The following is a 13135-nucleotide window of genomic DNA, read 5'->3' as shown; positions in this document are numbered from 1 at the left end:
TACTTGGAAAGCAACACCTGGGCTAGAAGAGCGTAACCTCTGCTGTTTCCCGGCTTTATTTCAGAGTGAAGCCGGGCCCTACCTGGGGTCCCAAGCTGACCTAGGGGTCCTCAGTGACCCAGGAACACAAGAAGCACACCTACTCCCGCCTCCTGACACGGATTCCTCATTTTAATTAGCCAACACCGCTGTCACTCAAGGTGCTTCGCACAGCCATTGGCCCCAAAGTCTCGCTGCTTGGCAAGTTTCTGCCAACTGGAGCACCGGTGGTCATCATTTCCGAGAAGAAAAGTAGGGGTGTACAGGGAAGAGAGGCAAGAACTCTGAAATATCTAGGGTGACACCCTTACCTGAGCGACCTGCGATTCCCCACCGCCGCCGCGACGAATCGGCCTCTGGGCGGGGGCTTTCAGCCAAAAAGAAAATGGCTCAGCCGGGAAGGGGTGCGCAGGCCATGGAGAAGCCGGTTCAAACTTTATTTGTTCACGCTGGTGGAGGTGAGGTCGGGGAGAATCCCAGAAACAGCACCTGATCCCTCCGAACTCAGCGTGCCCCAGGCTGCAGCAGCCTGAGCGGCCGACTCTCCGAGTTTTGACGTTTCCTATTGTTGCCGGAAGTGACGTCCATATTCGGGGGCGCTTCAAGAAGAAGTATTTTTATCCCCTCGATCTACGATTCGCCACAGAGTCCCGGTCTCTCACTTCGCAGTCCGATCCCCTCTGAGCCTCAGAACCGGGCAGACTTCGAATCTGCACCTTGGGATCGGACTGGACGTAGAAAAGACTCTCGGCAGGGTCAGTCTTCCCAGGGCTCTGTATGAACGTGGTGTGGAATCTGCAGCAGGGAATCCAGGAGCGCAGGGGAGCCGGCAGCTTGGAAGGCCCTGCCGCGGTGCGTGGCGGCCTACCACCCGCTGCTCAGAATACAAACGGTCGGCGGGAGAAGCGCGTCCCGGCATCGGCGTCTGGCCGCAGGGAGTCGTTGCTGGAGGCCGGGCTCCCGGGGCTCTGGGATTGCACGTGCTACCGCCTCCTCTGCCCGTTGTGAGGGGCCGGAGGCCTTTGGAGCCGGTTCTTTGCTCGGCCGCTGCTGGGTGAGCGCGGGGGTGCAGGCGGGGCTGCGCCCCGGGATGGGCCGGGGTCGCCTCTCTCCGCTGCCCTAACCGAGGCCCCGGCTGGGGCGAATGACCAGGGCTGCCTTTTCATCCTTTTAAATCAAGTGCAGGGGAGGAGAATGCTAGACGTGCCTTGCCCATGAACCCGACTGGGATATCCTTTTGATAACGAAGAAATGGGAAGCGCTCATCTTCTCAGATCAGGTTGTAACTTAGGGTGGGAAGTCCTAGACGGAGCGATTCCTGTTGTGTGAGCCTCTGAGCTGAGGGGCAGTCCGCCTCCTCGGAAATACTGATGAGAAGGAAGAGCTGAGAATAGTTGATGTTTTCCTTGCTTTACGTTTCCCTAGTGTTTCAGTGTTTCTCCACTTTCCTACAGGACTATAGCTTTTCCCCTTACCGTAAAAAAAAAAATCAATCTTGAAATTTGGATTCCGGAATTAGGGCTGTAGTAGACTGTTTTTCTAAAATTATCCACAAACCTTTTAACGGTTTTATATATGAGCACAGCAATCCTACAGAGTTATATACTTGACCCTTACTCTCCGTTTTCCCCAATTTTCTCCTCTATTTTTTAAATTTTCATTTATTTGTTTGTTTATTTATTTATTTATTATTATTATTTTTTCTGTACGCGGGCCTCTCACTGTTGTGGCCTCTCCCGTTGCGGAGCACAGGCTCTGGACGCGCAGGCTCAGCGGCCATGGCTCACAGGCCCAGCCGCTCCGCGGCATGTGGGATCTTCCCGGACCGGGGCACGAACCCGTGTCCCCTGCATCGGGAGGCGGACTCTCAACCACTGCGCCACCAGCGAAGCCCTCTCCTCTATTTCTGATAGATAATATTTAGCGTTATGAGCTGTCACAAACTCTTAGCCATCGACCGTCATCTTTACACCAGTCGGTGTAGTTGCTTCATTCTGAACAAAGATCACTGAGTTCAATGGCATTCCATTGGGAGGCATCATTTAATGACCTCTAACAACAGTGAGATTCAACTAGATTAAAAATCTTTAAAATGCTATTTTATACCATTTCCACAATGTCTCCTGTAATAAATTCAGTGGGGCAGACCTAACTAGTAGCAGAGAACTCTCTGGAGGAAGCTAGGAAGCAATATTGAGACCATCTTAATGGTTGAATCTGTGCTACAAGCTGAGTGATATATGCTTTTGTCTTTTAATTTCTTTTTATAAGGGTTATAAAGCGAAAATGTTAAGCGATTTCTTAAAAAGTTACTTTTCATGTCTGAAACTACTATGTTAAAATGTGCACAAGTCCTAAATTGGCTTTTTTTTTAATGTCTTAATTTCTAGGGTTTTTTTCAGTTTTATAATAGAAAAGTAAAGCCTTTCATGAAAGTGTAGAGCAGTAGCTGTAATTTTTTTCTATACTCAAAAATGTTTTAACCCCTTTGTTTTTTTCTATCCTGTTTATCACGTATCTCCTTCACCTACAGATCCCAGCTGTACCTGTATCTTACTGTTCTTCAAAATATTTATTCTGCTGGTACTGAAGATGTGTTCCAGGGACATACTTTGTTGTCAGAAATTCTATTACCAAAGGTAGAAATAATGAGACATTGGTATACGTTACAGGACTTCAGAGAAAGGAAGGACGGAAAGATACCTTAAAGTGTTAAATAAAACAAAAATTCCATGTACCGCAAAGATGGAACATACATCTGAAAGGATTAAAGCAAGTCTGTGGGAAGAGATAAAATTTATATTAAAATTATAGAATGTCTTAGGAGAAAAGGTCCCCCTAGAAGAATTGTGTTACGATACGTGGGTCTGGAACTTAAAACGAGCTAACACCTACTATATTGGCCAGGGGCAACACCCAAGAATATATATTTTTTGCATTCAACAGCCAGATTAGTTCCCACTTTGTCTTTCCCAGGAAAATAAAGGCTGGTCTTGGGAAGTCATCTTCAACCGCTTCAAATCCCCCAGTCATCCTAAAAGATGTTAAAGAAGGTTTACCCTTCTTGGCCAGTATATTGTAGAATGTGATTTTTAGGATAACTTCCTCTTTTCTCTAGTTCCCTCCCATTTGACACTACTTGAAATTCCCTCTGCCTAAAATGTTCAGTTGAAGTAATTGGTTGGCTGAAAAATATTGACTAAACCCCACGCGTGAGCATTTAAAAGTATATTCAATAACGTGTTGTTTACCGTGTTGATAAAGGAGAGGAAGCTTGGAACAGGAAGATTCTGTGTTCTATAAGAGGAGGAAAGGGTACAGAGCTGGGTCGCCAGTGGCTTAAAATAGAAAGCTTACTAAATTTAGGATTTTGCAAATTGCTAGCCCACCTCTGGTTATGTGTAGATATAGGGAAGGTGTGTAAGAAGGTGATTTGTATCCTAGGCAGCTGCTGGGATGTTGACTAGGGGGAAATGACCGTACTAACTCTGCTTCACCTGACTTATGTGTTGTTCTGTTTTGTTTTTAATGTCAGTGAACTCATTTTAGAGGAGCTTCATTCCCAGAGAATTCAATACTCAAGGTATTGTTATATATTATTCTCCTTCTATGAAGTGTCCATGGACAGTTACAAATACTAGCTATTTTTAAGTGTGTTATTGAGCTTTGCCTCACTGGCTGATTGACTTACAGTTTAGAAGCCCTTTGTCTCTTTCTAGCAAAAGTTCTTAACCATTTATTTACCTGTTTAGTTTAGGAAGCTCCCTTGGGAATAACATCCTTTGAGAATCTAGTGAAAGCCCTATACCATGCAATAAAATGAGTCATTTAAAAATATAATTCCATGGTATCATTTTCTTTGAGATTTAAAAAAATGAACCATTTAATTTAAAATCCCAAATATTGTTCATGTCTTTTGGTGCACATAAATGTACACACGTATTCTGTTATTTGTATTCATTGGCATCATATTCCTGTCTCATGGGCCCTGAGTATGTTAGTAGGTATCACTAATAAGTTTCCCAAAGTAATTGTACTAATTTACCCTTTCACACCATTGTGGTTTGTTTCAAATGCTCTGCAACCTCACATTTTGGATTTACTTTGTGATTTCCTAATGATTAATGAGGTTGCATATCTTTTCACATTTACTCTTTTGTAAAGTTCCTGTTCAGATCTCTTTACCATTTTTCTATTGAGTTGTCTTTCTTTTTCTTATTACTTTGTAGGATTTTCTTTTAGCTATGAATCTTTTTGTTGGTTGTATATATTGACAGTATCAACTTCCACTCAGTGGCTTTTCTTTCCACTTTCTTAAGGGTATCTTTTGATGAACAGAAGTTAGTAAGTTTAATGTGGTTCATTTTATCAGTTATAAGACAAGAAATGTTTTTCTACCTGAAGAGCATAAAGATATTCTACTCTGTGATCTCCAGAAAGCCTATTTGTCTTACATTTTACATGTAGATCTTCAACAACAAACCTGGAATTAATTATGAAGGATGTGAGGCACCCTTTACATCAAGGGGTCAGGATTTATTTATCCCATTTGGATATTCAGTTGACACAGTACCATTTATTGAAAAAGACCATCCATTTTCCAGGGCTACTCTGCATCAACTTTGTCACAAGTCTAGTGTCACTGTATGCATGGTCTATTTCTGTACGTTATTCCACTCCATTGTTCTGTTTGTAGATATTTTCAATAATTCTGAATTTAACTTTATAATGAGTCTCATTATCCAGTGGTTGAATTTTCCAATTTTGATCCTCTTCAGCATTGTGTTATTTATTGTTTATCTTTTGCATATCTATGCAAATTTTGGAATCAGCTTGTCAATTTCCACCTTTAAAAACTGCAGGGAGTTTTGGGGAGGGATGGCATGGAGGGAATACATTGAATTATGGATCGACGTACTGAGTCTTTAAATCCTTGCTCAAGATGTAGACCTCTTAGTTAGGGCTTCTTTAATTTATCTCAATGAAGTTTTCTGGTTTTTTTGTTTTGAGGTCTTACAGATCCGTTTTAGATTTATTCACATGTTTATGATATTGGAGGCTAGTGAATTATTTACACATATATTTTTCAACATATTTAAACATAATTTAGAAATTATTTGGGTGGTACAGAGAAATACAATTGATACGTGTATATTGGCCTGCTATCCAGCAACCGTGCTAAATCCATTTGATTTCTTTTGGATTTTTTCAAATACAATTATGTTGTCTGTGACTAATGACATTTTTATTTCTTCCTTTTTAGTCTTTATTCCTTTTATTTCTTTTTCTTGTATTTTTGTACTGTCTAAGACCTCTGGTACAGTATTAAATAGAAATGGTGAGAGTGGATAAGCTTGCCTTTTCCCAGTCTCAGGAAGAAAGCTTTCAATATTTCACCTTTACATATGATGTTTGCAGTAAATTTTTTGTAGATATCCTGTAGATGACTGCAGGCAGTTCCCTTCTATTCCTAACGTCCTAAGAATTATATCCTAAATGTTGAATTTTATCAAATGCCTGATTTTGTTGTTTTTGCTGTTCAAATTGTTTCAGCTTTGACCACCGGAAGCTGCTTCATTTGGTTCCTGTGTCCCTATGACATACGTGTGGGATTGGTTTGTTTGTTTTGTGTGTAATTTCTTACTTTCAGAATTATATAATGCCTCAGGCTCATCTCAAGTCCTAGAATTGGCCATTTCTCCAGGGAGCCAGCATTACACATATTCTGCATCTATATTAAGCTAAACATGAGTTCATACTTGCATGTCTAACTAAACCATGAGGCGTGGCTCATTCCAATCACCTCCCCTTGCTTATCTGTAAATTCCCACTCCAGCAGTGAGAATCCTGGCTTCTACTATTTAGCCATCCATTTACTTAATTGTTCAATTCCAGCATATATGTGGAATTAACTCATATGTACATGGGAGACAACTTTATACACTGGAGTACAGTGTTTCTGTGCAGCTCATTTTGCCTTTAGTCTCACAGGCTCCACTCATTCCCAAAGTTACTTAGCAGCTTTTCCATCCACCCCCTCTGTGAGGTAGCTTTGCACATTACCTGTATGTGACCCTCCCTCTTACCTCTGAATCCTTGCAGCCATGATCTCTGTAGTTTTTATTGTCTCTACAGTTTTGCCTTTTCCAGAATATCATAAAATGGAAACCAAACAATATGTACCCTTTTCAGACTGGTTCCTTTTACTTAGCAATATGCATTAAGGTTCACTCATGTCTTTTTGTGGCTTCATAGCTCTTTCTTTATTACTGAATAATGTCCTGTTGTATGGATGTGTTAGTTTTTTTAATTCATTTGGCTATTGAAGGCCATCCTGACTGCTTGCAGTTTGGGGTGATTAGGAGCAGAGCTGCTGTAAACATTTGTGTGCAGGATCTTGTATGTGCATTAAATTTTCAAATCACTTGGGTAAATAACTATAAGCACGACTGCTGATTGTATGGTGTTTAGCTTTGTAAGAGTCTGCCAAACTGTCTTCCAAAAGGGCTATGCGATTTGCGTTCCCACCCACCAAAAATGAGAGTTCCTGTTGCTCCGTATGCTCATAAGCATTTGGTACTGTCAGTTTTTTGGATTCTAACCATTGTAATAGATATGCAGTGGTGTCATTTTTTAAATTTGTAATTACTTAAAGACATTTGATGTTGAGCATCTTATATGCTTATTTGCCATCTGTGTATCTTCTTTAATGAGATTTTCAGATATTTTGCCCATTTTTAAATTGGATTGTTTGTTTTCTTACTCTTACATTTAAGAATTCTTTGTATACTTTGGAAACAAGTCTTTTATCCAGTATGTGTTTTATAAATATTCTGTCTGCAGCCTGTCTTTTCATTTTCTAAACAGTGTATTTTGTAGAACAGAAGTTTAATCTTAATGAATTCCAAGTCAATTTTTTTATGGGTTGTGCTGATATTTTCTAAAAACTCATTGCTAAACCTGGGGAATCAGAGGTAGTTGCCTAGCTGAGCAAGTTATATGTGTCTGGGGGTGGGGGGTGGGAGGGGAAGCAGAGGGAAAGTAAAAATCTAGGGTTTAGCAGCTTCTTATACGGACTTTCAAATAATCATTATTATTTCAAGGCCATGGCCTTACCCTTCAGGCTTTCAGAAGTATCAGGTCCCCTCATTTCTGAACCTGTTGCTGTTGTTGGCTTCCTCCTAAATAGGAGGATGGGATTGACCTACCTTTGCTCTGCTAGGTTGGTTATCACTCATCCATCTGTTTTCCATCTTCCAAAATTTTGTTGACACATCCTTTGTCATGTGGAATCCCCTCTAGTTTTCTTTACCCTGATGAGTATATATGGTTTCTAATCATTTACTTTCATTTTAGTGGTGTTTAGAAAAGGGAATGAAGGTAACATGCATTTAACCAGCTGCCATATTTAACCAGCTGAATTCTGAATTTTTTTTAACTTATCTATTTTTATTTTTTAAGCAAACGATCTGATTTACAACTATGTAAGTTCAGAACCCTGGGAATACTGACCAAATCTGTGCTAAATTTCTTTGTATCCATTTCTTACTGATTTTTATTGTGTACCCTTTATAAGCATCCAAAATAGTCATTGATGGAGATTATTTTAGGGTGATATGTCTTCCCAAATTGTACTTTGTTGTACCATTAAGTATTTGGGAGAGTGTCATATAATATCAGACACATTGTTAGAAGATGAACATAAGACAAACTTATTTTATTAGTGAAAAAATATTGAGGGGAAAAGTGCACCTGACATTCAGGAATATATGGCAGATACAAGACAGTACTACACCAGTAGGGAAGATGAATTAGGGGAGAAATAGCTAAGATAAATATGGTAAGTGTGTATGAGATTGAACAAAAGAGACTAGAGGAGCTTCAAAGATACAAAGAGTTGAGCAGTGTTTCATGGATTTTTTTTTTTTTTAGGTGAAAAATTAGATAATTTCCAAAGCTGGAGCTGAATCGAATGTTAAATAATGGCAACAGGTGACTTAAAAAGAAGCTTACGGAAGCTAGAACAAGTGCTTCGCTCGCTAAACTATCCTAGAGAGGTGGATTGTGTAGGGTGAGCTACAATATCAAACTTCTTTGTATTATTTTCAGTAATGATGTGAGGTAATGCTTGACCTGAGGGGAGTATCTAAATAAAAATCTAGATTTTATCTGGGTCCTTTAAATTTTTTCCTTGAAATGTCTAAGAGATTTTTAGAAAGCAGTTAGGAGTTTGTTTCTAAGTAGGAATTAATGAAAAATTCCAACTCAGGAGATTTAAAACAACTTTTAGAAGTGGAAGCACAGTATTGTTAGAATCAGGTGTGGTCTCTGTACAACGTTTAATCTCACGGAAGTGTAATGGATTTCATTAGTTCTGTAATTTACCACCCTCGCACATTTAGTTGGGTGGTATTCCTTTTTGGTTCGGGAGATTCTAGTAAATAGATTTCTTATGACAATGTATACCATGCTTGAAGATTGTTATTAAGCTATCTCACTTAAACCTTTTGCTTTAGTTTCCACTTTCCAAATGTGACTTACTCGCCTTTGTAGAATGTCACAAGGTACATTTCTTCTCTAATTCTGCCAACCTAATACGGTACTCCCATCATCCTCTTATCGTTTAATACCTCTTTTTCTTCCTCCCTGGCATGGCTGACTGGTTAAACGTTTCCCCCCACTAGAATGCAGCCTGACATCTGGGGCTTTTTGTTTAGTTCACTGCAGCCCCCCACATCTAGAACTGCCTGGCACATCTTAGAAGCTAATTAGACATTTATTCAATGACCGTGTTGAGGGACAAGTCCAGATTAGGCATATATTCAAGTAGTGAGGGAAACTGGATTGGTTTAACCCAGTAGAATCCTAGATAGTCTTGTAAACTAGGGAAAGCTAACCAAGAGAAGGCTGCGAGTGAATGGATACTGAGGAGACTAGGGAAGGTTTCGCTCTGATGACTGTTCTTACGAGCATCATATGTGAGAAGCAGAAGGCATTCCCTAGTCTGCTCGCACAGTGTGAACCAGTCACATACTGGTTCCTCAAAACAGGGAAATCTCTACTATCCAGACTGGCAGGGGCTGAGTCAGTTTGAGTAGCCAAGTTTTCTTCTTCCCACTTTAAGTATTAACATTTTAACAGACATTTTGGATAGGAATAATTCTAAAATATACTGATGATTCTCCTGTCTTCTGAATACAGCATTCAAACATTTGATTTTCTTATTGACCCAAGAGTATCATTAAGAACAAGTTTAGATTATTTTATAAGATAGTAATGTCTGCAGGGTTTATTGAGACACAGGTGGTGCTACTTGCTGCTGCTTCAGGTTGCGCTGCCCGATCTGACACGCACATGTACACATACAGATACACCCTCCGCGTATTTTGATTCTGTATACTTTTTGCCATTTAAAAATTTTTTCCTGACATCTGCTGTTTTTCGTGTTGGCCTGTCCATTTATAATATCTGTTTCTCTTACTGTTTCTAGTCTAAGTCCTTAGAAACTAGGTAACCAAGATTTTTGAGATTGTTTTAACGTAAGAGGTATTAAATGCAGACCTGGCTGTTTTCTATTCATAATGTGGATAAAATGGACACATTTTGCTCTAAAAAAGTACTTTTTCATTTCCTGTTTTGAACTGTCTTACAGAGAGACAAGGTTGCTAGAGGAGTTTTCTCATTGGGTAAATTATAATTTTACCCATGAACATAAAAGAGAAACAATTTATGTTTGTCCTGCAAAAAACAAAATATAATCTTATCATATTTGTTCCCTGCCTTATTGAAAAAAATTGGGCAGGGATGGGGAGATTTATGTATGTGTTTGAATTTTGTGGAAAACAAATGTTCTAAGTAAGTACATTATCGCATCAGTTGAACAAATACTTTCTCTGCCTTGTTGTGAGAGAATCAGTGAAGGCACTTCTCCTTGAGAAACAAGATCTGTGTGTGGAGACAGACAACAGTACAAGGCAGAGCATCAGGTGTCAGATACTGAACACCTGGCGAGTCGTTCTGAGAGAGATCCTTGTGGATCAGGATCAGAAAGATGGCTTCATGGGAGGCTTGAGATTTGACTGATGATTCACAAAGAATGAATGACAGATAACAGAAGAGTAGGATACCTTTCTAGGCTGGAGGAATTAGCATAAGCTAATAAGGTAGATTCCAAATGGGCCTGATGTCAGGGGAAGATAGTAAACTGGTCAGCCTAGTCACAGTTGATAGCTTTTCCAGCCCTGTTTTCCTCATCTGTAACTTAGAATTCCTAATATTTTCCCTTTGCAGCTTTGTGATAAAGAGAAAGTGAGGTAATGTGAGAAGTGTTTGCAAAACCATGAAGCCTACTTGTGTACTGTAAGACCGTACATTTGCTTTATTAGTAGGAGAAAATGGACTAGATCGAGTAAGGCTAAGCTTTGGAAAATCAATAAGTACTGTGGTAAATAGACTGTTGGTACTAAAGAGTTTTTGTTTCATAGTTAATTTGCCTACACTGGTTTAGAGTAAGGGATGGAATCTAAAGGGTCCTGTGCATCACCTAATTATTATGGCTATTGTGTTAAATTATGAGTTTTTGACAGCATTTCTTTTATTTCCCTGATTATCCAACTTCGTGGAATTAAGCTTTTTAAAAATCTTTTTCTGTTTTTCCTAACAGTTTGGTAAAGGGAGACACAGCAGCCTCTCTGCCCATCATCAGCTATTCCCTTACCTCATATTCACCTTATGTAGCAGAACTTCTGGTGGACTCCAATGTAGAGCTCATAGCAAAGAATGACTTACGTTTCATAGATACTGTCTACAAGGTAATTTGAATTTATGAAACAATAATTCTTTTAGAAGTCATTGAATGGTTTTCTTAAGATTAATGTTATTATAACTCAAATATATGCCGCATGCATAGTTGACAGTATTTTCAGACGCATTTATCTCATGTAAATGCAGTCCCTGTTATAATCAAGATGCAATTCAAGTTTGCTGTATGTTTCATACTCTAATAAATATGAGGACTGGTAATTGTCATTGGTTATCATTTGCCTTTTTTATATCAAATTTTAGTAAAATTTGGTATACTGGCAGAAGTTAGAGAGAAATGTGGTTTTAGTGAGTAAAGTTTGTGGTTCAGAAAATTGTGAGTTAATTTAGTTGTTTATAAGAAGGGACTACAACTTATGTTGGAACAACTTGTGTTCCTTGAGGTCTGAAACCATGTCTTATTGTCTACTCTAGTACCTGCACTTGTACTACATGTATCCTGAACTTAATCTCATGTTTGATTTTTCAGAACCCTACTTTGTATCATTAATTTTTGCTCACGTACTGTGGTTTTCTTAACCTTTAAAAAAAAATAGTAAAGCCCATTTATCAAATCAAATCTTGATTTTTTCTTTTTTAGGTAGTTTGATGAAATGGTAGCCTTTAAATATAGTCTCTGTTTAATCTTCCCTTTCTTTGTCTCTCACCCCAGAAAGCTTCCATGAAAGCCTGAGAGGCACTTCTAGGAAATCCCAGGGTCCACAGAGTAGGTTTTGAAAATTACTGTTTTAATCTGTATCTCTCATTTTATACATGAGAAATCAAAACTCAGTAGCCTACCAACTTGTCTAAAAATCAAGTCATGATTTCTATAAACAAACAGAACTGTGGTTTTCTGATATCTGCTATAGTAATCTTGTTCAGCGAGCTAAGGAGTTTTGTTTTTTTTTTTTTAGCACCTATGAGGATATTTGAACTTTTTTTTTTTTTTTTTTTTTTTTTTAATGTGATACTCTTACCCCTTTTCACTTACCATACCCAAATAGAAAGTTGGTTGTCGAACAGATATATTGTATCTCAGCTTTAATGTTTCCATACCTTTCGAATATCTCAAATAGATTTTAAAAGGTAAGCAGTTTCCAAATAGTTTTTTAATGTTAGCATTTATTTGTCTTTTTTTTTTTTTTTTTTGCGTTATGCGGGCCTCTCCCCGTTGTGGCCTCTCCCGCTGCAGAGCACAGGCTCCAGACACGCAGGATCAGCGGCCATGGCTCACGGGCCCAGCTGCTCTGCGGCATGTGGGATCCTCCCAGACCGGGGCACGAACCCGTGTCCCCTGCATCGGCAGGCGGACTCTCAACCACTGTGCCACCAGGGAAGCCCTATTTGAACTTTTTATATCTTTTTTCATCTCTCTGGACAGCTATCTATCCTCTGGTACATCCCTAGCTAACTGTTTCCTACCTGTTCTCCTACCTGGTCAGGACTCACAGCACCCCTACAGGTTTCTTTAGTGACCTATATATAATGGCTTAATCCTCCCCTCTCGCCTCTCAAAAATGGCAGTACATCCCTGACCAGGTGGTCATTTATAATTTTGGATTTTTGAAAGCAATTGCTCCCAATTATTTCATTGATCTGTTTCCTCTTTACAGCTTCTTCGTGATCAATTTAATTATAAACCAATCTTGACGAAAAAGCAGTTTCTCCAATGTGGATTTGCAGAATGGAAAATCCAAATTATATGTGATATTTTGAATTGTGTGATGAAAAAGCACAAGGAGTTGAGTGGTCTTGAGAAGGTAATTTTATTAATAGATTTTAACTTAGGCTAAGTTGCTATATTTTAATGTATAAAGTCAATACCCTAGTCAGCAAATTAATGCATAGTGCAATTACTGCACTATTCACAGGTCTGGGTAACCTTACAATGCCTGATGTTTGCTTTAAATACTAGTGACTTGTTTTTGCACATTTGTGACTTGGAGCTACGAGTCCTAAACTAATAGTTCAAACATAATACATTTTCATCACTTTGTAGTTTTCAAGAGACGTGTAGTCTCATTAGACTCAGCATTATTTGGCAGTCACATTTCATATGAAAATTTAAGTGATAGAGGAATTTAATATATACATCATGCTTTCCCACATAATTTATGACATCTTAATACCTTTTTTTTAGGCTCCATCACAACAAAGAAAAAAAATCAGTTCTGCTAAGTCAGAACCTTGTTCAAGCGCTGAGAAGACATCAACTGAACCTGTGGGCATTGACATCACTGGCAGGTTTATGACTTCGGGAAAGGTGGGAAAATACAAAGAGAATGCGTCGTGT

General features: G+C 39.1%; 2 protein-coding genes across 2 annotated transcripts in view; one reads left to right on the top strand and one right to left on the bottom strand.

Annotated features, from left to right (window-relative positions):
• FBXO8 (F-box protein 8) overlaps nucleotides 1-403 on the bottom strand; it is a 39865-nt gene extending 39462 nt beyond the window's left edge. The window contains exon 1 of the mRNA XM_007456433.1: nucleotides 351-403. The gene's annotated coding sequence lies outside the window, so the exon portion shown is untranslated. The remainder of the gene's footprint in view (nucleotides 1-350) is intronic.
• Nucleotides 404-8021: 7618 nt separating this feature from the next.
• CEP44 (centrosomal protein 44) overlaps nucleotides 8022-13135 on the top strand; it is a 12991-nt gene continuing 7877 nt past the window's right edge. Inside the window, exons 1-4 of the mRNA XM_007456432.1 lie at nucleotides 8022-8110; nucleotides 10703-10850; nucleotides 12456-12602; nucleotides 12983-13105. Coding sequence (XP_007456494.1) covers nucleotides 8022-8110; nucleotides 10703-10850; nucleotides 12456-12602; nucleotides 12983-13105 — 507 coding nt within the window. The remainder of the gene's footprint in view (nucleotides 8111-10702; nucleotides 10851-12455; nucleotides 12603-12982; nucleotides 13106-13135) is intronic.

Source organism: Lipotes vexillifer, unplaced genomic scaffold (assembly GCF_000442215.2).
Source record: "Lipotes vexillifer unplaced genomic scaffold, Lipotes_vexillifer_v1.1 scaffold294, whole genome shotgun sequence".
NCBI classification, from domain to species: Eukaryota; Metazoa; Chordata; class Mammalia; order Artiodactyla; family Lipotidae; genus Lipotes; species Lipotes vexillifer.
This window is presented reverse-complemented; position numbering and strand designations above follow the sequence as displayed.